The sequence below is a fragment of the Oryza sativa genome, chromosome 12 (assembly GCF_034140825.1).
Source record: "Oryza sativa Japonica Group chromosome 12, ASM3414082v1".
NCBI lineage: Eukaryota > Viridiplantae > Streptophyta > Magnoliopsida > Poales > Poaceae > Oryza > Oryza sativa.
The window spans coordinates 1,784,419-1,799,243 of NC_089046.1; the positions used below are offsets into that span (position 1 = coordinate 1,784,419).

The 14,825-nt window shown below is 42.6% G+C and overlaps 1 protein-coding gene and 2 long non-coding RNA genes across 3 annotated transcripts; 2 read left to right on the plus strand and 1 right to left on the minus strand.

Moving 5' to 3' along the window:
• The first annotated feature begins 8 nt into the window (after positions 1-8).
• On the plus strand, positions 9-3,431 carry LOC107279776 (uncharacterized). The gene is made up of 3 exons (XR_010738438.1): positions 9-169; positions 918-1,679; positions 1,781-3,431. It is a non-coding gene; the product is annotated as an uncharacterized lncRNA (long non-coding RNA).
• Positions 3,432-5,183: 1,752 nt separating this feature from the next.
• On the plus strand, positions 5,184-7,947 carry LOC107279777 (scarecrow-like protein 30). Its single transcript, XM_015764250.3, has one exon. It carries the CDS (start codon positions 6,185-6,187, stop codon positions 7,847-7,849), a length of 1,665 nt encoding a protein of 554 aa, XP_015619736.1. The 5' UTR covers positions 5,184-6,184; the 3' UTR covers positions 7,850-7,947.
• Positions 7,948-12,651: 4,704 nt separating this feature from the next.
• Positions 12,652-14,641, minus strand: LOC136354726 (uncharacterized). The gene is made up of 4 exons (XR_010738439.1): positions 14,197-14,641; positions 14,039-14,105; positions 13,730-13,889; positions 12,652-13,612 (listed from the first exon to the last, which is right to left on the minus strand). It is a non-coding gene; the product is annotated as an uncharacterized lncRNA (long non-coding RNA).
• Positions 14,642-14,825: the final 184 nt, after the last annotated feature.

Below are 14,825 nucleotides of genomic sequence, written 5' to 3' on the forward strand. Positions count from 1 at the left end.
GCATCCACGGGCTCTCTGGTGCGCTGCTTCTCGACTAGACGCCTCCTCCGGGGAACCTCGTACAGGGCGGCGCGGGCCACAGCTCCATATTCCGGTCGACGGCGAGTCCACGAAGCATCGGACGCCGGCGACGACACTGCAATCCGGCGGTCCTGGCAGCAGGTGAAAGGTGCGTGCTTTCTCCGCCTGAGAATGATTGGTTAATTCCCTTTGCAATTAACTTGCAAATTCTTTTTCTAATTTGTGCATCAAAATTTCCGGCCATATGGTGATTGTACATGTTGTATTGGACTTCTAGGCGCCGGATTGGCCAACTTCTAAATTTATGATGCTTTTGCGCATGACAAAAATGACAGATCATATTTATCCATTTACTTCATTCTAATGAAATAACTCCTAGTTAATTATCTTTAGGTTGCTCATAGAGTCATAGTTACTCAGGGTTGGGCTATCCGGCTATGCTGTACCGTTCTATATTCATTGATATTTTGCCTGCCCAATATTGTACGCGAAGTGCTACAGTTAACATGATCATCAATGATGCTAGGTGTCTGATTTCCCTGAAACATGTTAGGTTCATGATGCTGATCTTTATTTATATACGAACTGTTATGTATGCTCTATCTGGTCAAGTCATGCTTGATAGTTGATACATCCTTTTGTTCTGAAGAATTCTAGTACAAATTTAGGTTTTTGAACAACAGGGCAATGTCAAAGGTTGCAATTGTTAGGTTAGCTTCAAATATACATTTGCAGCATAAACTGCCATGTCTCTGTCCAGTAGTTATGCCAATGTTTAACCTAGATTATTTCATTTACTTGAGGAAACATTTTTTTTGAATTTAGTTTCTCTACTCTCTGAACAATCCAACCTGGTACTGTTATCTGATTCTGTGAATTTTCTGAACTTTATACAGGGCCTATTTGGTGTAAGAATTTATATATCCGCCCACTCATTTAGTCATCTGCATCTTCTAAGTTGGGTGAAAAAATATGGATGACGGGGAGATAGAGCTTTCCAGCCAAATGATGTTTCCAAATCCAGAGATTCCAACCAGCCTTGATGACTTCCTGCCAAGCATCAGGACAACATGCACACACACTCATACTTGCAACCCGCCTGGTCCATCGGCAACAGAGCACACCCATACATGCTACCACACTCACACCCGTGTCTTCAGCTCAGATGATGATAGTTGTGGAGGTGACAAAGCCAAGCCAAAGAAGAGCCGCAAGCCATTGGGCAACCGCGAGGCTGTCCGCAAATACCGGCAGAAGAAGAAGGCTCATACAGCACACTTGGAAGAGGAAGTGAAGAGGCTCCGTGTCATTAACCAGCAGCTGGTGAAGAGGCTGCAAGGGCAGGCTGCACTTGAGGTGGAGGTGGTACGGTTGAGGTCGTTACTGGTGGATGTGCGATCGAGGATCAATGGTGCATTGGGTAGTTGCCCGATCCAAGCACAATGTGGAGTTGATAATGTTTTGGGTTGTGATGGAATGGCTCAGTGCTTTGCTGGAAAGCCGGAGTTGGGTGTGAGACAGAGTTGTGCACCTTCTACAGTGAATTGCCATATCAGCTCGGATTCAGGGCAGAACCTGGTGGTGCCCCATGCTTTAAGCCCTAGCGATGTTATTGGAAGCTTCATGGTCTCATCTACCTCAAAGGATGAGTAGATATTGTAGGTATTATTTTGTTGAGTAAATTGCATATTGGTCCATGTTTTTTAACCATGGTTTCACATTGGACCACCATTAACTGAATGCTTTCACTTTACACCAGATTTTATTACCAAAATGTATCACTTTGGACCAGTGGTCCACTTGCCAGTGTGGCTGAGGGGAAAAAAAAAAGGAAACTTCTCGGTTGGGAAGGAACCAGCGAGTCCGCTGACTCATCTCCTACCACACCGTTGATCTCTTTCCAACTTCACCCAACCATCTCATGGCGGTGTGGGCAGAGATCACGCTAAAGCCTTGGGGGCAACATGGGGAGCTTGTGACTGGAAAGACTCGTGTGGAGGTCGATGTTAGGCGACGTGAGCAAAGAGGAGCTCGTGTACGTCCAGGTACAGCAGAAGTCGAGTCACGGAGGCGACGGCGGTGGAGAGGAGCTTGAGCTCCGGGATGGCGCGCGGGCATCGGAGTAGCCGTGGAGATCGAGGTTGAACCGGGACGGCAGAGAGGAGCTTGAGCCCAAGTACGATGTGCTAGTGCTACTGAATATCGAGGTCAAGCGAGGTGCGACGACGGCGGAGAGGAGCTCTAGCTCGGGGACGACGTGCGGGCGTAGGTGAAGAACGAAGTCAAGCTAGCGAGGGCCGACGGCGGCGGAGAAGAGCTCGAGCTTGAGGACGGCACGCTGGGGCGACGGAGCCACGTAGGTCAAGCTGGGGTGGTGGATAGGAGCTCGAGCTCAAGGACAGCTTGTGGGTGCTGATGCCTGCTGGTGCCTGGAGGTCGACGTCGAGCGGGGGGAGACACGGCAGAGGTCAAGGCCGGGGGTGGCGCGTCGGCATGGGACTATGGGAGAGTTCGAGGTCAAGACGGGGCATCAACGTCGAGCGGGGAGAGACACGGCAGAGGTCAAGGCCGGGGGTGGCGCGCCGACATGGGACTATGGGAGAGCTCGAGGTCAAGACGGGGCATGACGACAGCGGAGATTGAAATCGAGACTGGGAAATGCGTGTGTGCGGGAACAGGCGGAAGTCGAGGTCGAGCCACCGGACGACATCGGCGGAGATTGAAATCAAGCCAGGGAATGGCGTGCGAGTGCGGGCGGAAGTCGAGATCAAGCCACCAGACATCGAGCTTGAGCCTGAGACCGGCCGGCACGACGGGAACAAAAGTCGAGCTAGTGTGACGCCGTGTTGGCGGAGGTTGACCCCGTGCTGGCTGGACTACGAGCTTGAGATGCGCGGGCGTCAGCTCTGTTATATATGCTCGAGCTCTCTTAGGCGTCGTGGTCTTTGTGGTCTACAGCCATCGATGAAAACAGTTGGAGATGATCAGATAGGGATGAGAGATTGGCTCTGAGAGACTGACTATGGGCCATACGCCCAAAGTGAAAGGTTTTGGTATAAAATCTGGCCTAAGGTGAAAACATTATATTAAGGGTAGCCCAAAGTGAAACCATGGTAAAAAAATATAGTCCAACATGTAATTTACTCTATTTTGTTTCTAGCCTTTTTATCAGAAGATAAGACAGTAGTATTACAGTGCCGTGGAGCCTGGAGGGTTGATGCCTCGTTTCCTAGGTGGCATTTTACCCCTGAAATCTGGTGCAAGTTAGTAATTAGTTTTCAGGTTCATTATCAAATACAAATTTTTGGTTTCTACGTAGTGTAAAATGTCTTTGGTTTCTATGCAGTGTAAAATACACATTTCCCCCTCTTTTCCAGAGATAATGTTCAGTTTTAGGAATTTGTGTTTTAGGAGCTGTTAATTCTGAGCATTTCCTTCTTTTGCAGATACTCTGTCCAATTCTGTGAGTGGTTGGGTGTGATATTCTGTAGTTGTTAACTATGCACTTTTACTTCTTTTGTAGAGATGATGTTCTGTTTTTGGAAAGATATTTAGGAGCTGCATGACTCATGAATCCGATGGCTGTATAATATTTTCTGCGTGCCAAATCTCATGATTTTTCCAACTCATTAACTGGATTAGGACACAAATCTGCAACAGTCAGCTGGAGATCCCTGATGAGCAGCACAAACCGGTCCTGAAACTGTTCAAATACAACAAGAACAAATCTATTATCTTATTAAAGTAATAGAAAAAGAAGCCACCACATTTGTTCTCACGGCCTAGAAATTACCACGTTAATCGAAGAAAATAAGAAAAATAAAAAAGGCAAGCGGAGAAGGATATGTTAATAGCATGAAAATATGAAAAGAAATAGTAAAGCAATCAATCGGACAAGGATTCATGGAAACTGTAAAAGTGTCAAACATCAATAAGAAACAGACTTAGTGTGTGGAAACGGAAATACAACGATACAAGTAAAAATAGACTCCGGTCACAGTGCATTAGTATCGTTTAGAGTCCAAAAGTAAAAAAAAACAAAACTATTTAAAATACCTGAAATTCAAAATATAACTAACTATTGCAAGAAGAATCTATGTATAAATACAATTTATACTAATATGAAATTACAATTATTTTTTTTAGGAAATCTAAACATTGAGACCAGAGTTATATAGAATTTACTTAAAAAAGAGTCCATATAAAAATATAATTTAAAAATATCTGAAATTCCTAATTAAAAAAAAAGAAATATTCAAAGAGAAGACTAGACTCCATGTATATACAATGTAGAACTAATTAAAATTTGGAACTAAAGTTAGAGTCCATAAAGAAACAAAATTTAGAAATAACTAATATTTGGAATTAAAAAATAAAAAATATTGAAAGAATATTTTAGATTCATTATGGAAATACAATTTACAAATAACAGAAATTCAGAATTAAAAGAAATATGGGAAGAGGAGTCTAGAGTTCATATAGTAATACAATTTAAAAATAATTGGAATTCAAAATTAAAAATAAGAAATACTTATTGAAAGAAAGGTTTAGAGTCCATATGGAAATAAAATTTATAAATAATAGAACATTTAAATTAGAAAATAAGAAATATTTTTAAATTAGAAAATAAGAAATATTGGAAGAGGAGTCTGGAATCCATATAGAAATCCAATTTAGAAATTACAAAAATTCAAAATTTAAAAATAGTTAGTAACTATCACGTATATACAATACAATATGAATATTATATGTGATATACAATACAATATGAATATTACATATTGGTTGGTGCTGTTAAGTTAGTACAAAATTTAAAATTATGTTGCTATTTTAATATATTTTAATTATATTATGTGAAAATATATGCTACTATGTGAAAAAAAATAATGATATACAATACAATAAAAATATCACACATTTGTTAGTTCAACCAAGAATTTAAAATTATGTTGTCATTTTAATATATTTTAATAATAAAATATGAAAATATTTAAGCTAATATATGAGAAAAAAATTTAACGATACTAGCCGTGCAATCTGCGCGGGCCACCATGCTAAATTTTTTTTTTTTTGACAACAGAGGTACACAAGCAACTCCAACTTCATTTCAGACGTACACAGAAAACAGGTACACCGTACACGAACACCTTTACTCATAGGCGTGCAAGACCAAGTACTCCATTCACATCGCATACACATAAAAACTCATAAATCTCACGCAAACAAGAACATCATAAAAATAAATATAAAATATAAGATACTAAAATAACCAGAGCAAAGGAGATCACTAAGATGATTCACTCATAGTTATACGAAAAGAAAGAAGCAACAGAGAGCTCAACCACAATGTTTCAGTTCCAGACAAACGCTGCGACGGCGAGCACAGCGGCAGCAACAGCAAGTGAGCAGCTCCCACCGGCGGCCATGGGGCCCGTCGCCGCCGCGCCGTTGTTGGACGATCCGCTGTACTGGGCGGTGGCATCCTCAAAACAGCTGACGATGCATACGACGAACAGCACGAGCGCAATGACCGGCTTGGGAGAAGAACGCTCCATCTTGTTCTGCTTTTGCTTGCCTGTTCAGAGTTCAGATCTCAGAGCTGAGACGATACACTTGAGCATTTCGCTCAAATTGACAGGATTTATATAGAATTGCCTCAAGTTGACATGGTAAACATAGTACACAGATGCACAATACAAGTTTGTCCATTTCTCTACATCGTGTTCTGCTCGCCAGGATGAGTTGGGTTTGATCTGGACGGCTGGTTTGTTGCTGCATATTCGTCTGAAAAATTCAACAAGCAGATGAGGTGCTGGCTTTGTTTCTGATGCTAGAGTTCCTTCCTTTTTGTCACTTGTAAGTTGTAACTTTCACTATCCATACAACAAACGTAACAAAATTTCCTTTTCAGAGAACAAAACTGATGATCTGATTGACAACGTCAGTTCTTATGTGTGTTGGTCGCATCGCATTTATCAATGAGCTTAGATGATGCCTATGTTCAGCTGATGCCTGATGCCATCAGCCACAGCCATGTCGATACGCTGGCTGATTAGCTGATCGATGACTCCAATGTAAGCATGGAAACCACCTAGTACATCATATGGCACTCCGGTGATGAGAGGAGTTCGTGTTTTCTTGGGGCGCTGCGTTGCTGGAGTTCATGGGGCCAGCCGCGCCGCCGTCCGAAGCCGCCGCGGCGGCCGACGATGTGGTGCTCCCGTACATCTCGCGTATTCTCATGGAGGAGGACATCGACGACGACATGTTCTTCTGCCTGTACCCCGACCACCCCGCTCTCCTCGAGGCGCAGCAGCCGTTCGCCCAGATCCTCTCCTCCTCCTCCGGCATCGCCGGTGAGGTGAACAGTGCACCCATGGAGGATTCTGCTGCCTTGATGATGCAGGGGAGCGGCAATGGTAGGGGACGGAAGGGTAGTAAGCATGGCGGGGACGAGCTGGAGGCCGAGGTGGGCAGGGCGAGCAAACTGATGGCCACGCCGGAGGAGGAGGACGACGACGACGATGGCGTCGGCGAGATGTTGGAGAAGATGATGCTCAACGGGGACGAGGAGATGAACGCGCCACGCGTCCCCGCGGAGAAAAACGGCGGGAAGGCGGCGCGGCGGAAGAGGAGGCAGGGCAAGGGGGAGGTGGTGGACCTGCGCGAGCTGCTCATGTCGTGCGCGCAGGCGGTGGCATCGGGCAACCGCCGGAGCGCCGGCGAACTCCTGGAGCAGATCAAGCGGCACTCGTCGCCGACAGGGGACGCCACCGAGCGGCTGGCGCATTACTTCGCCGACGGCCTGGAGGCGCGGCTGGCCGGCGCGGCGAGCCTGGAGCACCGGCTGCTCGCGTCCGCGGAGGAGCGCGCGTCGGCCATGGAGTTGCTGGAAGCGTACCAGGTGTTCATGGCGGCGTGCTGCTTCAAGTGGGTGGCGTTCACGTTCGCCAACATGGCCATCCTCCGCGCGGCGGAAGGGAGGAGCAAGGTGCACATCGTGGACTACGGCGGTCAGTACCACGGCCTCCAGTGGCCATCCTTGCTGCAGCGGCTGGCGGAGAGGGAAGGCGGGCCACCGGAGGTGAGGATGACGCTCGTCGGCCACCCGCAGCCAGGTTTCCGGCCAGCCCGACGGCTCGAGAGGACGGGGCGCCGGCTCAGCAACTGCGCGCGCGCGTTCGGGCTCCCATTCAAGTTCCGCGCCGTGGCGGCGGCGAGGTGGGAGACGGTCACCGCCGAGGACGTCGTCGGCGTCGACCACGACGAGGCGGCGGTCGTCGTGAACGACGTGCTCAGCCTGGGCACCCTGATGGACGAGAGCGGCGTGTTCGACGACCCGAGCCCTCGGGACACGGTCCTCGGCAGCATCCGCGACATGCGCCCGGCGGTGTTCGTCCAGGCCGTGGTGAACGGCGCCCACGGCGCGCCCTTCTTCCCGACGAGGTTCCGGGAGGCGCTCTTCTTCTTCTCGGCGCTGTTCGACATGCTGGACGCGACGACGCCGGAGGAGGGGAGCCACCTGCGGGCGGTGCTGGAGAGGGACGTGCTGAGGCGGGCGGCGGTGGGGGTGATCGCCGGGGAAGGGGCGGAGCGGGTGGAGCGGCCGGAGACGTACAGGCGGTGGCAGGCGAGGAATCGGCGCGCGGGGCTGAGACAGGTGGCGGTGGAGGCCGACGTGGTGGAGGCGGTGAGGCGCAGGGTGAGGAGGCGGCATCACGAGGAATTCGTGATCGAGGAGGATGCAGGGTGGTTGCTGCAGGGGTGGAAGGGGCGCATCCTGTATGCTCACTCGGCGTGGGTCGTGGCAGAGGATGGTGCGCACTAGCAACTAGCCGCCATGACGGTGTTCGTGTGTACTGGGAATGCTTGTTTGCTGTTGGATCAGTGGAGTTTATGGTCTTTGGATTGTTTCATATCCCTGCAGCAACTAGCGTTGGAGAGCTCACAGTAGTAACAACAAGCTTAGTGGCAATAATCCTTTCAGCTGCTTCAGCACAAGACGAGCTTCCATTGTCCACCAATGAATGACTAATGTAATATACCAGGAAAACCATAACGGCATAACCACTAGCTTCCTTTCAGCACAAGACGAGCTTCCATTGCCATTTGTCCACCAATGAACGACCAACCAATGTAATAATACCAGGAAAACCACAGACCAGACCACATAACCACAGATTAGAGTTCAGTCCTTGAAGATTGCTGAAGTTCGATGCTGATCCCACGGGATCTTTCAACTGTTGGCGTTACAGCCTTTCTTTCTTTGGTGCTTAGCTTGGGCAACGTACAGGTACAGGCACCGCCCATATTTCTGCAGTTCTGCTCTTTCTGAAGCTTATTGGGCGAAAGATATTGCCGTGTCAACATTAGTGACCACTGACCAGCCAACACAACATAAGATACTTCTCACCGAGATCACCCCAACACACACACACACAACTCAAAAACTTGAAGAAACCGGTGCCCCCTCCACTTTTATCCGGGCTTGGGACCGGCACTGGCAGTGTTAGGCACCCCCCTACCCCCAAACATAACACCCCAACACGTCAAGTGAAAAAACAATTGGAGCACCTCTGACTGTTAAACAGTATGAAGTTAGTGAGTATAAAGAATAGATCGAGTTAGCTACCCATAGCCCATCATAGCATCTACCAACATCAAGGAGAGCAAAAACGTCGAATAAAGCAACTATCGTCATAATCAAATACTAGTAATTCACCACAAGCAACCTAGGCAGAAGGAGCTATATATAACCATACCGACGAAAATAAACAAATGCAAATGCAGTTTGCATTAGACTAACAATGCAAATGCGCATAGAAAAACAGACTAACTACCACCACTAGGTTCCGGTAATTATACTAGTATATGCTAGTTTGCCAAACAGGCAGATAACATAAACTAAGTTCAACATCTAAGGATAACTGGAACGCTACGCTAATAAATTTAGCTAAAACCAAATTTTCCGAATGAAATCGTCTTATCATTGATTAACCGATTTTCTGTGATAAATTTTTAGCATCCGACAAGTGGAAGTCCATACTCAATATTGCCTTCAAAGGATATACATGAAATACAAAGTCAGCACAAGTGCATTTTCAGAACTTAGGACATTCAACATGGTTAATACTCCCAACACATAATTTAGGATATTCAACATGGTTAAATACCACAACACATATCTCAATTATTAGTGTACTATGCAAAGAAAAAAATTAGATTGAGCATGGCGACGTTACGGAGTAAAAATTATGTTCGGATTATATATTCCCTAAATAAATGTTAGCTCATGTAAACAAACTGACAGAAGGTATATGCCAATCAATACACACACAAAAGGGAAGATATTATAAGAACAAGTTATCATTTTAATAATATTTAATTTAATTACATATTCATCATCCTGTTAAAGATCATATCAAACCACGTTTGAATGGATAAGTTGAAAATATTTTAAATAATATAGATTCAAAACTATGTGCACTATATTAAATTTAATTCCATATCCATCACCCTATTAAGTAACTTACTAAATCAGAACTGTAGTGCATCAAAGGAAATAGCTGAAGAAAACACGACATAAATCAGAAGAAACTTGGCAAATGATCAAGTCATAATAAAATTACATTAATGTAAGCATTTTAAGTGTATCACATTGCAAAAAACATTTTGAAGACATCTTCTGATATGTACTTTATGCACAATAATAGGAGGTAAATCAACGATAACCACACAGAATGGGCAATGACACACGAAATATGATTAAACAAACATGAGCTGGTAAAAGAAAACTAAATACATAATTACTAGCTCAGCAATTTCCATAAAAAAAACATACAAACACTATATCTATTTGACCTCAATCTCATGAATTACTAGATCTTCACAAGTATTCGCATAGTAACACAACATATATTGACATCAAATAAATAAACATCAGAAAGCAACCATAGAACATGGATATGATACTTTCTAGCCTTTGGAACAGAATGCAGATGGAAAACTAATTAGCAAGAATGAAATGTTAATCACGCGAACAAAATTTAGTAAAAAACAATTTTTGGGAATGAAATCATCTTATCGTCATGCAAATGATCATTTTTACTAAATTCCAAACATCTGACAACTAGAAGTCCATACTGTAACATGAAAAAGACAATATTTGGCAGAAAGCTCATGTAAAATATATTCTCACACAACTGAAATCATCTGGTGCCAGTGGATTTCAGAATTTAGGACATTTAACATGATTAATACTTGTACATTCCAACACATACAACTCTAAATTAGCACCTTATTATGCAAAGCAACTAAATTTGGATTGAGCGTGTATAGCAATCACTATTAACAACATTAAAAATGTTAGGATTAGATTTTCCTAAAATAACTGTTACTAGGTCATGTTTACAAACTGACGGAGCATATATAGCAACATTATTAACACAGTAAAGAAAATGTTAGGATTAGATTTTCCCTAAATAAATCTTACTAGGTCATGCACACAAACTGATAGAACGTACTTACGTACATGCCGACACACACATAAGGGTAAGGCATTAAGAGAACAAGTTATCAATTTTTAATAATATTCAATTTAATTGCATGTTCTAAATCCTGTTAAAGATCATATCAATTCAGGAGTCAGGTGGTGGAAAGGATAGGTTTAATAAGTAGCTATATAGATTCAGGAGTCAGGACTATGTGCATTATATTTAATTAAATCCATCATCTTGTTAAAGTAACTACGAAGACTATCAGAACAGTACTGCATCAAAGCTTGGTTAGGGATCAAGTCATTATCAAAATGATATTAATGTAAGCATTTTAGGTGTATATCACACTTAAAACCATTTTAAAGTCATTTTCTGATATGTACTTTAAGCACTTTCAATATGTCGTACGTCACTGCACTCTAATAGGAAGTAAATCAAAGAATAACCAAAAAGCATTGGCACATGCAATATAATTAAACAAAATTCTTGCAGGAGCTAAAGTAAAAGAAAACTCTAATTAAACCAAATTAGCCGCCTTATCGCCTTATTTATAAAAACGCGAAAGGTGTGAAGGCATCAAAGCTTTTAATAGCAATACAAATGGCAGCTACTAGCTTAGTAATGCCTAGAAAGAACACACACAAACAGTATTTATTTGAACTTGTATCTCATGCATTACTAGACATAGACACAAGTAATGGCACAGTAATTGCATTGACGTCAAACAAGCAACCATAGAACATTGATACGATATTTCTAATATTTGGTTATGCAGATGGAAAACAAACAATCTGGGAATTAATAATTAGCAAGAAAAAAAATGAAATGTTAAGGCGCTAGCTGGATATAGGATATATTTAGCACAAAGAAAGCATCAAGTTTTAGACCATAAAATAAAACTATTTGCCTAGAATAAATTAATGCTACAAAAACTAAAGCACCTATACATTTAGCCAAAAAGAGATTACTAAAACCACCAGATAATGTATGAAGAGATTTAAGGTTGGTTCAAATTAAAAAGACAAACTGAAACCATGCACACAGAGTTGATGCACAAATAAAACAACTGGTGGACAATCAAGGTTCTCAAAACCACTATACTAGTCTAATTAGACAAATAAAATGGAGAACTTGTATGCAGTTTCAATCACAGATTTATTGACAAGAGAAATAACCAGTTAGTGAATTCTGTAGCTTGTATGCAATTTCAATCACACAAGAAAAATGATGCAACAAAACAAGTCTTAAGGACAAAATTGAAACTAAGGAAGAATGCTAGCCATCTAGCAAAAACATGCAAGGGCCACCCTAGAATGAAATGGAAGTTCCACACATGCAGGTATATAAAAAAAATGAAATGGAAGTTCCACACGTGCAGGTATATAAAAAAAGGAAGAAGGGATTCTACACAAAACAAGAAAATGAAATGGAAGTTCCACACATGCAGGTATATATAAAAAAAAAAGGAAGAAGGGATTCTACACAAAACAAGGTCCCAGTTGAGCTAAGTTTATCTTCACAACGTATAATAAAATTGATAACTATATAAAGCATTACACTGGACAAAAATACTAATAAGCATGCACATTTAAGTGAATTAATACATGCAAAAGGATGCTATATATTAGTTGTTCTGTTAGTATGGCACTACCTCACAAGGCAAAAAATTCTCATTGGCAAGCAACAATGTGCTCTTGTTTAAGGTCCTTTCTTGGCAAATCTTAATTGGGGATACTATGTTGAATGAGATATAATAATTATAAAGAAAGAAATATACCAGACAAACTGTAAGAAGAAACAAGTTAGTGATAATGTGTTGTTGTGATTAGCAACTAAGTTCAAGGGATTCACCTCAATTCAAAAGCCCTGGACATAAGATATATAATTTAGGACAATTCCTATCAAGCATAATATTTAAAAAACATCCACATTTCCATCTTTTATGAGCCTAAGCAAAAATTGCCTCGACACTGTAAACTTCAGTTATCTACCAAGTTAGTATAGAAGATGAATAACTTTCAAAACTGTGGAAGCTGCAAGACGATCCAAAATATTCCTGGAAATATCCTAGTTCCTGAATGAAGTGCTACAATGCTACATTCAACACTCACAAAATGAAAGCAAGAGAGAACAATGCCACAAGAGCCATAGAGTTTCATTCTATACAGACTAAATCAGTATATGGACAAAATTACCATGTTACAACTCAGGATTATCAAAACAAATTACCATGTTACAACTATTATACAGACTAAATCAGTATATGGACGTCTATATCATTTGATAATTACAATTTCCAACATCAGAGGGAAGCTTAATGAACACACAAATTACAAGATGACACCAAACCAACATACAAGAGGGCCAATCATATGTTGAAATGAACCCATATCCTAGCTAGTTATGGAACAGTACAAGCCCATATGTAAAGGATACTACTGGAGATGCAAGCTGGACCAAGTAGAAATCAAATACTGCTACTGAGAACTCCTCCATGGTTCATAAAGCAATTGTTTCTACTCAGAAGAAACTTCAAACAGATGGCTTTATAATGTTGAGGTCCATAAATGTTCTTGAAATAAATCTTCAAATTAATTTCACCCAAAGTAGTCAAAAGATTTCAGAATCACCTTCACAACCTTGTAATATTGTTCGAAAGAACTGCCAAATGAATCGTCTACCACAGAAACTTTAGGATGTGTCTTCTTAGTTACTACATAACCACCCTCACAGCAAGTTAATAACTGACTGATATAGCTTTTCCGGAAGTAAACAAGTTAACGTCAAATTCTCGGAGAACTATGGCCATGTCTATGTTCTGACAAGACAACCATAAAAGCGCAGCAGGATGGACTTAAATAACCAGAGTTTTCCAAGCAGACAAATGGCCTCCAAATAATATCAATCTCACTTGTTATTTTGACCCAAAAGCGTAGCAGCAGTCTTGAATGGAATGGAGAAAACATCTTATACACCAAAGACTATTCCTAACAATGACCAATCCCATACAACAAGCTTCAATTTCTCTGGTTTATAAATGTTCGTATTACAAATAAAATGTTCTTGGACAGTTGCTTGTAATGGAAGCAAACCAACTGCACAATATTGACATATTGAAATTTCAATAAATTGCAATTAACCATAGCCCTAAACCAAAGCATCAAGGTTCCTAAAACTAACACCAGTAAACAGGGAAATCACGAGATCTGTACCTCAAACTGAGCAGGTCAAGCAGCAAGTAATCTGTAGTTCCTGTACTAGGATAAATTAATCCACAGGGAAGGCGGTCAAAAAGAGCTCCTTAAATCCTCGCGAGAAATCCTGATGTTAAACTTTAACTAAGAACTGACACAGAAGAATCATTCCAACGCCCTAGCACATAGTGACGATTTTTATCAAAGCCAAAAAGCAATACATGGTCCGGTTAAGATGACACACAACCATATTCAAGATAATCTGAAGAGTATGTCTTGCCGAAATTGAACAAGTTAAAGCCGGTGATTTGAAAGCTCTGAACAGACCTTAAATTTTCTGATATGACTTGACCTTATCATAAAAATTACTAGATCCGAAGGAAAAACTGCATAGCTGCAAGCAGACGAACGGTCTCAAACAAAACCAAGCATCACGAACTTGAAAGGAACCGAACAATAATCTGAGGCCAGTGAGCAATCCTAACCATGACCAATTCAGAGCGAAAACTTCAGTTCATCTAGCCTTTGATCAAGCCCAAAATATCCATGACAAATCCATCGCACCAAACATGAATTGACACAAACCAACCGATCGCGCATATTGTACCCAACACAGCAAACCACAATTAGCCATAAACCAATCGAAAGAGATACTGTGTTCAGAAAACTAACACAACAGCAGAAGCAAATCGCCGAAACTAGACCCCCCCCAAACCGAACGGATCAAGCACCAGAAAAGGACGAGCAAGCGGGCAATCTATCCGGCTAGTTGGTGCGCCTGATCATCAATCAACAAACGGCAGCGAACGAGGTGAGATCGAAACCGATTGATCCCTTACCTACCGACTTACCAGCCCACCCGCGGCGGAGGGGAAAAGGGGAAGAATGACCGCGCGAGAAGAGGAAGGAAGCCATGGGACCATCCTCAACGAAGAAAAAGCAGCGAGGATCGGGCTGCATTTATAGAGGAGCGGAGAGGAGAACCACCGAGGAGGAAACCGAGTCGGTGGGCTGGAGCCGGGTTGCGAGCGGAATCGGTGGTCGCCCGCCTATTCTTGTCGCGGTCGGAGTCGGAGACGAGACTAGGCGATGTTATCTGGCGCTTTTTCCGGTG

Coding starts and splice junctions, on each gene's coding strand:
- LOC107279777 (XM_015764250.3), top strand. CDS start 6,185: ATGGGGCCAGCCGCGCCGCCGTCCGAAGCCGCCGCGGCGGCCGACGAT.